This window comes from Delphinus delphis, chromosome 4 (genome assembly GCF_949987515.2).
Source record: "Delphinus delphis chromosome 4, mDelDel1.2, whole genome shotgun sequence".
NCBI classification, from domain to species: Eukaryota; Metazoa; Chordata; class Mammalia; order Artiodactyla; family Delphinidae; genus Delphinus; species Delphinus delphis.
The window spans coordinates 108,338,547-108,353,810 of record NC_082686.1 but is presented as its reverse complement, the minus strand read 5'-3'; the positions used below and the strand labels follow the sequence as shown (position 1 = coordinate 108,353,810).

Here is a 15,264-nt window from a genome sequence, read left to right as displayed (position 1 = left end):
GAAGCAAAAGGATACCAGTTAAAAGGTCTGAGATACAGGGACTGGTAAGCAAATAAAATGGTAAATGGATAAAATTAAACAGACATGGACTGTATAAACTGATCTAAATTTTGGTGTTTATTAAAAAAAAAATAGTATAACATTATATAGCTAAAATAGCATATAAGCCACAGGGGGATCAATTGGAGTTAAAGCATTCAAAGATCTTTGTATTTTTTGCTAGTTGGGCAGAGGTGATTCTCTTTTGTTAAATATCCCCACTTAAGGGGAAATGATAAAGAATAAAAATAGAGGGTTTAACTTCACAACTAGTAAAGGGGAAATAAATGAGCTGGGAGAAATCATCAGTTCAGAGGAATATAAAAAAGGAGAAAGAAATATAAAAAGTGGGGCAAATAGAAACTACTGAATTAAATGGTAGGATGGAATTCAACCATATTATTAACCCACAATTAAAAGGATTAACATCTTTAGTTAGGACATAATTGTCAAACTAGATTGAGGAATAAAATCTAACTATAGTCTGTTTACCTAGGGATAGGAAGAGGGAAGGTAAAAGAACAGAAAAACATACACCAGGCAAATAAACCAAAAAAAAGGAAGTAAGTAGAGATATATTAATTTCAGACAAAGTTGACTTTATGGCAAAAAGTTTCCTTAGAGATAAGGAGAAGGTTTGACTCACGTGAGGTGTCCCTTGCTGTTGACAGAGGATTAAAGCCTCCATGTATGTAAATCTAATCTGTGTTTCTTGTCCTGATATTTAACTTCTCATAGCCCTGGCGCTCAGAAATGAAATTCTGACACACTGCATAGCACACACAAGTCAGAGAGAAATACCAAATAGAATCTATTGCTATAAACCAGAAAGTGTAGGTACATAAGATAGTAAAATGTACCAAAAGAGTGAATGCTGTTATTTCTTGAAACCCTGAGGAGTGTGTCTTTGGTTTTCCTAGCCACATACACTATTACAGAGAGTCAAAGCCTGCACAACAGAAGAGGATCAGGAGAAGCTGATGCAAATTACAAGTCTGCATTCACTGAATGCCTTCCTGCTACCAATTAAAACTGTGGGTGTGCAGGTGAGTTGTGTGACTTCATTGACCTGTGACATAACTTTCTGCTGCTCTTTTTGCTAATATTGAAATAGGAATGTCTTAGGAAAATGAAATACAAAAGTATATACACCAAGTTTAAAAATGTAAAAAGGCAATATTTTATAGAATGTTTATGAAGTGAATAAGGTAATAGGAACTAAATATTCAGGCTGAGATTTTATAGACTTGAAATACCTGTCATCTGTATCAAAAGTAAAAAAAAATTCAAAGAGTGATTTGCTATAGGATTGGCTTGCTTGCTTCTGCCTTGAAGAACAGGTACCGAGAGGTCATGTCCTCATTTATCCTTCTTGATGTGAAATATTCTGTGGCTTTAGAAGTCTCTAACTGCAAGAAGGCCCCCAGATGTACATGTTACACCATTTACGCATTGTTCTCAGCTTGTGTATTCCTTAAACCAGTGTCCTCTGCCTCTTCAACATGTCCCGTCTCTCCCTATCTCTCTCTTAGCTGTGATAATGTACAACTAACATTTTCAGTATGTTCTGTCTTTCCAATTGTAAAAGCATGTGACTGTAATATAGTTCTCATTTTTGAAATGCTATTCATAGATTATATTAAGTTCTTTATTTATATGATCATCGGGTGAGTTTCTGGGGGAAAAAAGCTTGGGAATCTAGGGAAGAGGAAGGTTTCTTTTCAGTGATTTAGAATTTGAAGTTAAATGAAAACTAGAAAAGGTGTCAATAATTCAACTCAAAATGGTGCAAGTGCCAGTTAAGTGGGTTAATGTGTTTATAATGTTCTCTTACAGTAGAATTATGCATGGGAAGAAATTAAATACATTTTAGAGATTGTTCATCTAAAACTTAATATATACTCTTTTCCATAAATATGTGAATCTGAGCCATCCTTTTAAATTCCTCTTTCTCCTGAATTCATGTAGCTCTGTTTGTAAATAAGACAATAAAAATTCATCGTTACTTTAAAATTAAACTAAAATATTTTAGTTCATGGAAATGATAGGGCCAGCTATTTCCCCTCTTCTCCCTCTTTTTAAAGGCCCTATGTGAAAGCTACTTATATTGTTTTTAAATCATGTTGAAATAACCATTCCTGGAATTGTAGGAATAATTTTCTTTCAGTGGTGTATGGATTATCTCATTTATCATATACAGATTCATTTTGAAACTCATCGTATGATATTTCAGGCAGATATTACCCTACTATATAAAAATAGAAGAGCAGACAAGTGGGTTTTTTTGTTTTTGTTTTTTCCAGTCCTAAGTAGATCTATTATAGAAAACTTCCAGCTGTGTATGCTAACTCCTGCTAGGCAGGGAATTGAACTAGTTCCCCATTCCCCTTTTTTGATAAGTTCGTAGATAATGCTATGGATAAATAAATAAATATAATTTGTTGGATGAGTGATTTCTTTTTTAAAAAATATGATTAACATATATATACACTATTATATATGAAATAGGTAAACAACTGTATAGTACAGGGAACTATAACCTGTAATGGAAAAGAATCTGAAAAAGAGTTTTATATATATATATATATATATATATATATATATATATATATATAACTGAATCACTTTGCTGTACACTTGAAACTAACACAACATTGTAATAATTACACTTCAATTTAAAAAAATGAAGCTCATTCAGGCTCCACTATTTTTCCCATCAAAATAGAAGTTTCTTTTGTTGTTGGTTATCTTAACTTTATCCAGTCTCTTAGGCCTTTGAAGCTGAGACTCTTAGAAGTCCAGATAAAAATCATAATTCATGGTTAGTATAGCAATGAAGTTTATTTTCTAAATACCAAAATAAACTGCATTTGTAAAAAAAAAAAAATGTACAGTACATTTAAAAAGTAATTCTCCCTATTTCTGCTCTCCAGTTAAATGTTCCCTCCAGAACCATTTAGAAAGAAAATGAAAGGGAATTATTGACACCTTTTTCATCACCTTTTTCTTTTAACTGAACATCATGAACTTCTTTTCATGCCATTGCAAGTAGATTCTTATTCTTAACCGCTGCCTTATATTCCATGTATGATTATACCATAATTTATTTAATCATTCCCCTACCAATGGACATTTAAACCATTTTCACTTTGTCACTATTATAGGCATTTCAGCAAGTAGTATCTTATTTTTTCAAGCAGTTATTCATGTATTTCAGTAATATTTTCAGGATTAAAGAGCATGTACATTTTAAACTTTGATAAATACTATTATATTATCATTCAAATAGTCTGAATTCTTAAGTTTACTGTGTATTAGGTAGTTATCTAATGAATCTTACTTTTAAGTTGTTTTCAGTTTAAATTTTTTTTTAAGTAAATGACTTGGATTAAATAGGACAGAGGAAAAGGGAATCAATATTATCAATTTTATTCACTTATTTTAAAATTAACTTTCTTATTATAAAGGAATAAATTATTTTTATATCTGACTTGAGAATCCTTTATCCATCTAAAGGATTTGGCAGATCTTGTCTGCCAAATTAAGTGTGCTGGCTATCTGTAGTTCGGCAGGTATTTGGAATGAAATCCCAGTGGATCTCTGGTGTATGTTGAATAAATTATTGAAATTACCGTGACACTTCTTTTTAATGTCTGAGCTGATTTAGGTAGAATTTAACGGGATGTTAGGGACTTCCCTGGTGGTCCAGTGGTAAGGAGTCCGCCTTCCAGTGTAGGGGACACGGGTTCGATCCCTGGTCAGGCAACTAAGATCCCACATGATGTGGGGCAACTAAGCCCACACTGCTGAGCTTGTGCGCCTCAACTAGAGAGCCCGCGTGCCACAAACTACAGAGCCCACGTGCTCTGGAACCCGCACACCACAGCTACAGAGCTCACGGGCCCTGGAGCCTGCGCGCCACAACTAGAGAAGACAAAACCCGCACAGCACAATGAAGAGCCCACACGCCGCAGTGAAAGATCCCACATGCCTCAACTAAGACCCGATGCAGCCAAAAATAATGAATAAATAAATAATACAAAAAACTGTTAAATAGGGGATTTTAATTTAGGATTTGTTTATATCATTAGCAAACTATCCATATATACTTATAGTCAAGCATATTTTTGTTTAAAAAATTGCTATTAATGGTGTTATCATACATGAAATATTTTCCAGTCCATCTTTTGAATTCTGTACAATCATTAAAATTATCAATTGTATTTTTATTTTCAGGGTGACTGTCGTTCTTATAGTTATGTGTGTGGAATCTCCAGTAAGGATGAGCCTGACTGGGAATCTCTTATTTTCCTGGCTAGACTTATACCTCGCATGTGTCACAACATTAACAGGTGTGTTCTGCAGGTGGTGGTGGGGTGAAATGTAATGGAAGGATGTGGTTTTTTTTTTTTAGGATGTGTTTTTTTTAAGGTCTTCCCATGTTGAAAGAGCAGTGGCTCAAGTGTAGATACAGGTATGTGCTTAGGTCATAATCCAGCAGATATTTAATAATACCTTGTACTTTGTTCCTTCATCACAGTGCAATCATCTGCTTATTAAAATATTTTTTGCTTGAGAAATAGGAAGGTTTTTAATTATAATATGAAATACTAAAGACAGCTTTAAAAACATGTCTTCCCAATTAGCAATTTACACTACTTGTTTTATGATTAGATGTTTTATTCCAGAAGGATTGAAAGAATTGTACAGGTTATAGAATTACTGTTAGGGACTTAGTCAATTTAATAATAATTCCAGAGTAAATCAAAAGAAAGAGACATATGCCAGATATCGTCAAAGTAACAGCGTTAAGTGTTTAAAAAAATTTGAATTTAGTTTTTCAGATCCAGTTTTCCTTTAATTTACACATTAATTTCTTATGTTGTATATATCAATAACTGATTTATTGATATAATCTTTATGTAATACTGAGCATTGTCTGTTATAATTTCAAAAGTCTTACTCATTTAGTACCAGATTGCTAATTAAATCTTATTTTACACTGTTTCACTCTTTTCTATTTTCTTCATGGGTTTTAGGCAGTTAACAACCAAAAAGAATTTCTTGAGATTTCAGTTTACTCAAATTAGCTACAGAAAGTATAAACCTACTTGTTGGTGTTTACTTAGCAGGGTATGTATATTTCTATACTGGTGTGGCTAGTATTTGTAGGCTGGTATGGCCTTCAAGACAAGAAGTCAAAGGGAAATCACATTTTTACTGATGGGAACATGTCCTTTAAAAGGCTTGCATAGATGAACCAAAGGCCCCCAAATACAGAAGCACCTTTAACACACTGAAAGGGTGAATTATTAATAAATAATGGTAAATTTGTAATTGCCTGTTTTGAATGGAGATAATTGTCTTGGTTAAAATAATGGTTCATAATTCATCTTCTGAAACATGCTAATACCTAAATAAACTTCATAGGTCATACAGAAAATTCCCTTTCACTAAGTTTGGCTCCACGGCTTTTACTACATAATTAATATGTTTTTCATTTCACAACATTCTTGTTTCATCTGTCTCTTTGTCCTTTTCTTTTGCCGAAGAGCACTCACCCTTGTTTAAACTTTATCTCGGTCCTTTTATAGTCTGGTTTCTCTGCCTGTCTTTTCTTTTTTCCCCGTTTGTCTCTCCCTCCATTCTTAACCCTTCCTCCCTCCCCAAAAAAGGAAAAAAATAAAGTCTAACAACCAATAAACAAAAAACTAGATTTTAAATATGAACCTAGCAAGCCCTTAAAGGGTGTTGGTGAATTTTTGATTTCTTTGCCAGGGTCTTTTTTTGGGAATTGGAATTTAAAAAAAGAAAGAAAAAAAAAAAAGCTTTCCATTTTTACCAGTCTTTCCCCCCTAATTTGCATGCTGGAATCTTTATATAGAGAGGGACGGTTCCAGTTTTACTGGAAGGCTGCCTATCCCTGTACATTCTATGATCACTCTTGTTTGAACAAAATAAAAGAAAAAGGAGCAAGTTCATGGCATTCTCTTGCATAGTTGCTTTTTTCCTCTAAGGATTGTTTATGAGCTCTAGGAACTATTTTGTTTAGAAGAAGTGTGGCCTACTTTCTATGCATGGAACAAAACGCTTCTTGTGACAGTATGTTTGGAAGGAGGCAATGAAGTATTTGGTGGTAGTGGTGGTTTTAATCTGATGTTTTTTTCTTCCATATGTTTTATTTTAAGTACCTATTAAGAAAAAAGCATTATTAAACTTCACCATGGTAGTTACAGGGGAGATTTATTTTCTCTGCTAAAGACAGTAGGGCTAAGGAAAAGGGACAGTTGCCTGCTGGCTGGAGTTGGATTGGAAAGAGCCAGGTGGCACTCATCCCTACCCCTTCTCTCTCTTGTTTTCTGGGTGAAGGTTGTAGAACAGATTCCTCAAACCATTGGCAAGATTCCCCTTGAATTGTTGTAATTATTTGATCCTAATTTCCTCAAGCTACCTTCCAAATCCTACTTTTATTAACATCTGCAGCATACTTTCATAAGTTTCAAACAGACATTTACTTGAAGCAGTAGTAAGTCATTCCTTTTCAACCAAGTCTTAACTTTGGTGATATTCTTAACCTTTCTTTGGGATCAGTGTTTTCCAAAATGTAAAAAAAAGAAAAAAAAGGTTGAGTTGGCAGTCAAATAAGTTTGGGAAATTCACTGTAGTCTCATCTTGGAAGCTTCTAGCGCATATTATAGTTTCTGAGGTTTTGTTATAAAACCTATTTATTTAATTTGGTGTTTCCCCAGGAATTTCCTAGGGCTACTGTAACAAATTTCCACAAACTGGAAGGCTTAAAACAACAGAAATCTATTATCTCACAGTTCTGGAGGCTATTGAAGGCTATAAGTCTGAAATCAAGGGTGGTGTCAGCAGGGCCATGGCTCTCTCAGAAGGCTCTAGAGGGAGAATCCTTCCTCGTCTCTTCGTAGTTTCTGTTGTTTGCTGGCAGTCGTTGCCTTGTGGCAGTGTAACTCCAATCTTTGTCTCCATCTTTACATGGCTGTCTTTTCTCCATGTGGCTGTGTTTACAGATTTCCTTCTTCTTAGAAGAACACCCACCAATCATTGGATTAATCCCCCCAAACACCATTATGACCTTTGTTTGATTACCTTTACAAGGACCCTATTTTCACCCACAGATTCCAGATGGACATGAAGTTTTGGGGATACACTTCTATCCAGTACATTAAATGGAAAGAGGATTGTGATAATCACTTACATCTTTGCACGTTCTGAGATACTAGTATTCCAGAAAATATACTTTGAGGAAGGTTCATAGAATAGAGACCCTTCTATAATCTTATATCCTATCCTACCCATTTGGGAATTTGAAGTGGGTAAGAGAGGGGCCTAAGAACAAATGGAAAGAATGTTATTTTATGTGCTTTGCTTCTCTTACTAAAACGTATTTTCTCTGTAATTTTCACTACCCCCTTCTAGAGTTGTCTATATATTTGGCTCACCAGTTAAAGAACCTCCTACAGATGTTACTCCCACTTTCTTGACAACAGGGGTGCTCAGTACTTTACGCCAAGCTGATTTTGAGGCCCATAACATTCTCAGGGAGTCTGGTAAGCTGCCCATTTTGTTCATCACTGAATGCTCTAACTAGATTTTGGAAGCATGGCATTATTATTTCTAGTAGGAGGACTCAGCTTTTAGTTTTATTATTTAATTCTTTGGGTAGTTCTGTGACATTGCCTTATCTGTATAAAATTTATTCATCTTTGTGGTCATTTGCGGACATGTACAAAGTGGCAAAAAATTTGAGTTGCTCAACTCATATGTTCCCAGCTGAGGTTGAACAAGGCAATTCTCTGCCTTCTTGTTTCAGCTCTTTCTATAAACAAGTGTCCCTTTTGTGGTCTATTTAATGACATGTTTTTTGCATTTTCGTGCTTTTTGTTGGTGATTTCACTGTTTAAAATAGTGCTGAGGTGCTGTCTAGGTTCCTAAGCACAGGAAGGCTGTGATGTAACTTACTGAGAAAATAGGTTTGTTAGATAAGATTCATTCAGGCATGAGTTATAGTGCCATTGGCTGTGAGCTCAACGTTAATGAACCTACAATAAATATTGCATAATGTGTCTTTAAACAGACACACACATAAGCAAAGATATGTATTAATCAGTTGATGAAAGTGGTCAGGAACCTAACTCTGTATTTCCCCTAGGGTTAGAGGTTCAGTATTTTCTTATTCAGTGTCTGCAGTATAGAAGATAACTACTATGAATAATGAATTGACTTTATATCACATCACTGTAACATATCACTGCAGTCATCAAATTCTGTAATTTGTATTTGTGATTATGTTTACTTACAGTGCTATGAGAGTAGCTAAAAACAGTACATGATGACAGTCCCAAGAAGTGCTGTGTGTATGTGTGCGATTTTAGATCTGTCTGGGGGGATTTAATTGAGCAGAGAGTGCTTTTCTATGGTGTGGTGATTGGTTCTACATGTTAACTTCCTTTCTTTAGGGTATGCTGGGAAAATCAGCCAGATGCCAGTGATTTTGACACCTTTACATTTTGATCGGGACCCACTTCAGAAGCAGCCTTCATGCCAGAGATCCGTGGTTATTCGAACCTTTATTACTAGTGATTTCATGACTGGTATACCTGCAACCCCTGGCAATGAGATCCCTGTAGAGGTAACTTATACTTTTTTTTCCTAATGTACATTTTTAATACCTTATACATTTTATAATAATGGTGAATGGAATAGGCTATGGCAATGTTGGTATTCCTGAGGTTGGTTTTCTGTTCATAAAATAGGCTCTTTTTAATCTCCACATAATTGGTTGTTTAATACACTATAGTAGAAAAAGGCCTTAAGTTTATTAAACTCCAGATGTCTGATTACTATGTGGAGAATCACCAACTCTAATCTATCATTTCATCTAATCTTGCCAACCTCTACTTTATAAATAGTATCCTCCAAGTAGAGAAGAAAACACTAAGAGTGAGGAAGAGTTTATTAGACATAAGGGTGAGATTTGATGGCGTTATGGCCAGGCACCCATGAATTTCTTGTTGCTCTGCCTATTAGCAATTGCAGTTTTGATCACCATCTTCCTTTCTTATTATCCCTCCACTAGAGTGTTCCAGAGGAGCTATTTGCATAATGGCAAATGAAAGTCAAAGCGAGACTTTATTAGTTGGACCACTGTTCCAGGACTCTAATACAGGGCTCTGATTATATATAGCTAGATAGCTGGGTTGGGGAATGTGGCTTAGAGTCTGTTTTCCCTTAGGCTCACATTTGCCAAGTCTCTGGCCAGTCAAGTGACAAGGCCTTCCTTGTCTATACATATAGCAATGATTATTATTACCTTGCGTTATGTGCCACCTTGGTGGCCTCGACGTTGTAAGCCACAGATAATTTGTGAAGCATTGGCATAAACCCGTAAAATCAGATACTTGGATGCCACAACAATGTCAAATTGCCATAAATGCTTCTAAACACTTGTTATGGACCAGTAACAAACATGACTTGTAGACTGCACTTTGAGTAGTACTGAATTTAAGTCACTTAAATCTATAGAGCATCACTACATAAATTAATCATAAATATATCCCATATACAGAGAGGACAATAGTAAAAATAGATTGTGTTTTAATTTCAAATTACAATTGCAGGACTTCTAAGTCTGTTAGACACACAGTGGACCCTGGCTCTTTATTTATAATCTTTGTTTTATAACAGGTGGTGTTAAAGATGGTCACTGAGATTAAGAAGATTCCTGGTATTTCTCGAATTATGTATGACTTAACATCAAAGCCCCCAGGAACTACTGAGTGGGAGTAATAAACTTCTTGTTCTACTAAAGTTCCGTGTGCAGATTAAATTGATTAGAAACTATTCCCAGTATTGACATGCAGTACTGTCAAAACAGTTACTGGAGCAACTACATCACATCTGAGTTCTCTGCAGCAAAAATCTACGGCTTAAGAGCTGAGTTGGGGATAACTAAAAGGGACTGAAGAGTTTGTATGGGTATAATCAAAGCACCATTGCCTACACTCAGACACTGACACTGCTTTTGCCTTTACCTCTGCCTCACTTGTTCTTTATGTATAAACTCACTGTTGCTATTGATGTCTCTATCATCGAAGATGTATGGGAGTGGGTGAGTTTGGGGGCTGGTAATGGACTTCTGTCCCCTTGCCAGTTTCTAAGAGATGTTAGAAACACCATTATTTACCAGTGTGACTTAGTATGTATTCCTTATGGAGAATCTGCGTTTCCTGTAAAGTAGCCTCATTCCTCCAAAGGTTCTGGGAAGGGGTCAACATATCAGACAAAGGTTTAGGTGGGCTATTCCATCCACTTTTGCTGGACACGGGGGCCCTAAAATGGTAAGCTACCTTAAGATGGAAAAGCACCAGGAATTTGTTGAAGTACTTTGAATTTTATGTCATTACAGCCATGGGAGGAAGGAACTACGAGTAGTCTCAGTTTAAAGTGTTTTCAAGTCATGCTCCATGTTGCATACTGTCAACCTGTTCATTGGTAAGGAGCTTTATCCTCCCAGCCTTATTGCCGGCTCCCATAGCCTTGTAGAGGAAGTTTCTGTTCTCTCCCCAGAAGAGACTGTCTTTGGTCTAGCATAGATAAAGTTCAAGCATTTTAATCTTGTTTGGTCCGAGGAGCAGCTCTGAGATCACAGAAACCATCGTGCACGCCCACAACTTACAAATGCATGCCTGCAGTAATCTCATAAAGAGTTGTAAAATGAACTCTTAGATGTAATCTATAGATACATTTTTTTATGCACTGCTCAGAAGATTGTGACCAGTCTTGGCTCGTGCGAAGTATTGCCAAACTTTGTACTCCTTTCTGCCAGCTGTAAGAGAAGATTTAAGAACTGGTGTAGGACTGTTTGCCATTGCCACCAGTTTCTAACAGATGCTTTTATAACATTCATAAAAATAGACAGTACTAGGTTTGAATTCTGCAGCCATTTCTCTCTCAGTATTTTAGCTGATGTTACTATTTTAAAATGTTACCATGGGGCTTCCTTGGTGGCACAGTGGTTGAGAGTCTGCCTGCCGATGCAGGGGACAAGGGTTCGTGCCCTGGTCTGGGAGGATCCCACATGCCGCAGAGCAGCTAGGCCCATGAGCCATGGCCGCTGAGCCTGCGCGTCTGGAGCCTGTGCTCCGCAACGGGAGAGGCCACAACAGTGAGAGGCCCGTGTACTGCAAAAAAAAAAAAAAAATGTTACCATGTTTGTCTCATACCAGTTCCATCTCAGGTTGCTGCCTCTTACCTAATCTTCAAGATCTTTTGTATTAATCAGGTATACAATTTTGTTTGGGATTCAGTGTTACGTAAGTAATAAAATTACACATGGCAGAAGTCTTCCTTTCATTCTGTTTGGCACAGGGTATAAGAAAACTGTGTTGCTGAACCAGCAAGGGAAGAGCTTCTGACTGCTGTAACAGGTATCTGTATGTGAGAGACAGGAGTATTTGATTTCTACAAAACTTGATGAGTTCATTCTCTGTCCTAATGATGAGGAACTCATAATGGCTTTTTGCAAAAAGGGTATATTAGTGGTCTGGCCTTAACGGATTTGGAGGCATGTTATTTTAGAGCTGGAATAGACAACCTAAAAAAGGCTTATAAACATTTGTGTTTAGTGAAAAGAATTCCTCTTCTAGAAAAAGTGTCTTATGATTTTGTATTCAAGCAAATAATAGGAATCTAGGAAGACTTTTTTCCTAAAGTATATTCTGTGGAACACTGTTGCACAGAGATAAAGGGTTAGGTGATCATATAAGTTTGGAAAGTGCTGCTCACTTGTCCTTCCATCTTGGAGATTTATGGTATACGTTATTTTCAAAGCTCTGAGAAATTTTGAAGTTAGAAACAATTGTTTTTTAACTTAATGTTTTCCTGATATTTGTTCACTAAACTCCTTTTATATAATCCTTCTTAAAACTGTAAAAATGGTTTCTCCAAAACACTTCTCGACATGATATAGTAAAAAAAAAAAAATCTAGAATTCAGAGATTTCTTAATATTTAGTACCCTCTCTTCCTTTGCAAAGAACTTTTTGCTTTGTGCCATATAGTATTACTCTATACCTTCACAGTATTTCATCTGAGGACCTGAGAAAAGTTAAGGTTGCAGTTCCATTTTACAGTTAAGGAAACAAGCTCAGCTTAGTAATGGCTACCTGAAGAGTTTCAGAATTAAATGTAGGGTTTCCCAGTTATTCTTTTTTAAAGTGAATTTTGGCACCTAAAATTATATAAACTTACTGGATGGTTATTTTTAATCAAGGCTTAGAACAGTGGCTCCCTGTCTAATAACATTCATCATTGGTTATCCTTGACAGCTCATGACTGCTTTCCCAACACTCACCACTTACCTGGGAATATATTCTATCTAATAAATATATTTTGTTTCTTTGTACCTATGGAAGGAGGAAGGCAGGTTAGTGAAAGCATCATTTATTCTTAAGATTTGTGGGCACAAAAGAAACTTGAGAACCAGATAACCTTGCCCCAGCTTTGTGGCCCAATCTGTGATCATCAGCTCTGTTAGAAGTAGCAACCTGGCATAATTGCTGAGAGTAGGTCTTTAGATGTATCTGGGAGATAGGGTTACCCGAGTTTCCCATCTTTTGCCACTCCTTTATCCTAAGATAGGTGCATGCATGTAGCCAAACAAGCATCATAAAAGTTTGTTTCCTTGCTATGTTTGGGCTTATCCCCTGATAGCCCATTTTATTGAGTAACGAATCAAACCTCTAGAGCAGGGGTCCTCAACCCCTGGGCCGCGGACTGCTACCAGTCTGTGGCCTGTTAGGAACCGGGCCGCACAGCAGGAGGTGAGTGGCGGGCGAGTGACCGAAGCTTCATCTTCCGCTCCCCATCGCTCCCATTGCTTGCATTACCGGCTGAACCATCCCCAGCCCGTCTGTGGAAAAATTGTCTTCCACGAAACCGGTCCCTTGTGCCAGAAAGGTTGGGGACCGCTGCTCTTGAGAATGAGGACATTCGGAGTAGGTAGGTAGGGCCATTCATCTTTAGTGCTTTGTGTTGCCATTAAACAGCTGTGTGAACTTGGTCATTTCTGTGTTTTTTTAACATGTAAGATGAGGCAGTTGAATTATATTTATATCAAATCCAGCTCTAAATTCTTATTTTATAAATAACAAGAAAAAACATAGCAGGAGATAGAATGGAGAAATGGGATAGTTTTAAGTGCTTTTAACATCAGATATGACCCGGCCAAAAGTAAACATTAAAATATTGTAAAATCAGATATTAATTACCATTTTTTGAACCTGAGGCATAGATCAAGGTTTGACCACTTGAGAATCTTCTGTTGTGACCGTGACACTTGGAAGATACTCATCAACAACATGTTCCTAGGCGCAATCTCTTTACGTGTTTTTGGAAAAGTTAACAAGAGTATGCTTTGGCTTTGAGACCAGTGAAAAGTCTCCCATACTCAACTTATATATAGCTAATTGTTGGCAAAGCTAGCATCCAGGTTTTCTGCTCTCTACATTGAAGAGGTAATGCTCCAAGGCCCTTCAAGGCAAGGCTTAACAGGAAGTTCTCAGTGTGTAATTGACCATCAGGGATAAGTGTATTTCCAAGATGTTTGTCATCTTCTTACAGCTAAGTGAGTATTAGTTTCTGAAAATAGTACTGTCTCTCAGAAATCTTCTGAAACTCTCATGCCCAATGTTATATCTCTGTTTCTTCCTACCTTTCCAAACAGCTCCCTTTCCTACTCCTAACACCCTCCTCCTCTCTCCCCCTCTCCTGAATTCTCATTGGAATGTGGTGAGAACACACCTTAGCTATTACCTCAGTAGATGCTTCTTTCATTGGCCCCCAATTAGAATTTTTTTGGACTGTTCGTAGTAGTATTTATTTATTTATTTTTGTTTTTTTACTTTTACTCATTCTTTTTTTTTAAAATTTTTATTGAGGTATAGTTGATTTACCATGTTGTTGTAGTTTCAGGTGTACAGCAAAGTGAATTTGTTATATATCCACTCTTTTTTAGATTCTATTCCCATATAGGCCATTACAGAGTATTGAGTAGAGTTCCCTGTGCTATGCAATAGGTCCTTATTAGTTATCTGTTTTATATATGGTAGTGTGTATGTGTCAGCCCCAATCTCCCAATTTACCCCTCCCCCTCCCTTTAACCCCGGTAACCAAGTTTAATTTCTACATCTGTAACTCTATTTCTGTTTTGTAAATAAGTTCATTTGTAGCCTTTTATTAGATTCCACATATAAGCGATATCATATATCTGTTTTTCTTTTCTGACTTACTTCACTCAGTATGACAATGTCTAGGTCCATCCATGTTGCTGCAAATGGCATTATTTCATTCTCTTTTATGGCTAATATTCCATTGTATATATGTACCACATCTTCTTTATCCATTTCTCTGTTGATGGACATTTAGGTTGCCTCCATGTTCTGGCTATTGTAAATAGTGCTGCAGTGAACATTGAGGTGTATGTATCTTTGAATTATGGCTTTCTCCAGATAGATGCCCAGTAGTGGGATTGCTGGATCATATGGTAGCTCTAGTTTTTTAAGGAACCTCCATACTATTCTCCATAGTGGCTGTACCAGTTTACATTCCCACCAACAGTAATGAAAATAAAAACAAAAATAAACAAATGGGACCTAATTAAACTTAAAAGCTTTTGCACAGCAAAGGAAACCATAAACAAAACAAAAAGACAAACCTCAGGATAGGAGAAAATATTTGCAAATGAAGCAAGCGACAAGGGATTAATCTCCAAAATATACAAACAGCTTATGCAGCTCAATATCAAAAAAACAAACAACCCAATCAAAAAATGGACAGAAAATCTACATAGACATTTCTCCAAAGAAGACATAGAGATGGTTAAAAAGCAAATGAAAAGATGCTCAGCATCACTAATGATTAGAGAAATGCAAATCAGAACTACAGTGAGGTATCACCTCACACTGGTCAGAATGGCCATCATCAAAAAATCTACAAATAATAAATGCTCTAGAGGGTGTGGAGAAAAGGGAACTCTCTTGCACTGATGGTGGGAATGTAAACTGGTACACCCAATTAGAGTTTAATAGGGAACTGAATACAAGTTTGATGTCTCCACCCTTGGAAAGTACCCCTTTGTCCTTACTGAGGTAGTTTAGCCACACAGATAATGTAGGAAACCATGGAATCTTTTTCATCAGTG

General features: G+C 36.5%; 1 protein-coding gene across 2 annotated transcripts in view; it reads left to right on the top strand.

The window, feature by feature from the left end:
* GMPS (guanine monophosphate synthase) overlaps nt 1-9,873 on the top strand; it is a 108,840-nt gene extending 98,967 nt beyond the window's left edge. For both annotated transcript variants that reach the window (XM_060011254.1, XM_060011253.1), the window contains 5 exons: nt 960-1,085; nt 4,276-4,391; nt 7,483-7,613; nt 8,523-8,695; nt 9,751-9,873. In XM_060011254.1, coding sequence (XP_059867237.1) covers nt 960-1,085; nt 4,276-4,391; nt 7,483-7,613; nt 8,523-8,695; nt 9,751-9,852 — 648 coding nt within the window. In that variant the 3' untranslated portion in view covers nt 9,853-9,873. The remainder of the gene's footprint in view (nt 1-959; nt 1,086-4,275; nt 4,392-7,482; nt 7,614-8,522; nt 8,696-9,750) is intronic.
* The last annotated feature ends 5,391 nt before the right edge of the window (nt 9,874-15,264 follow it).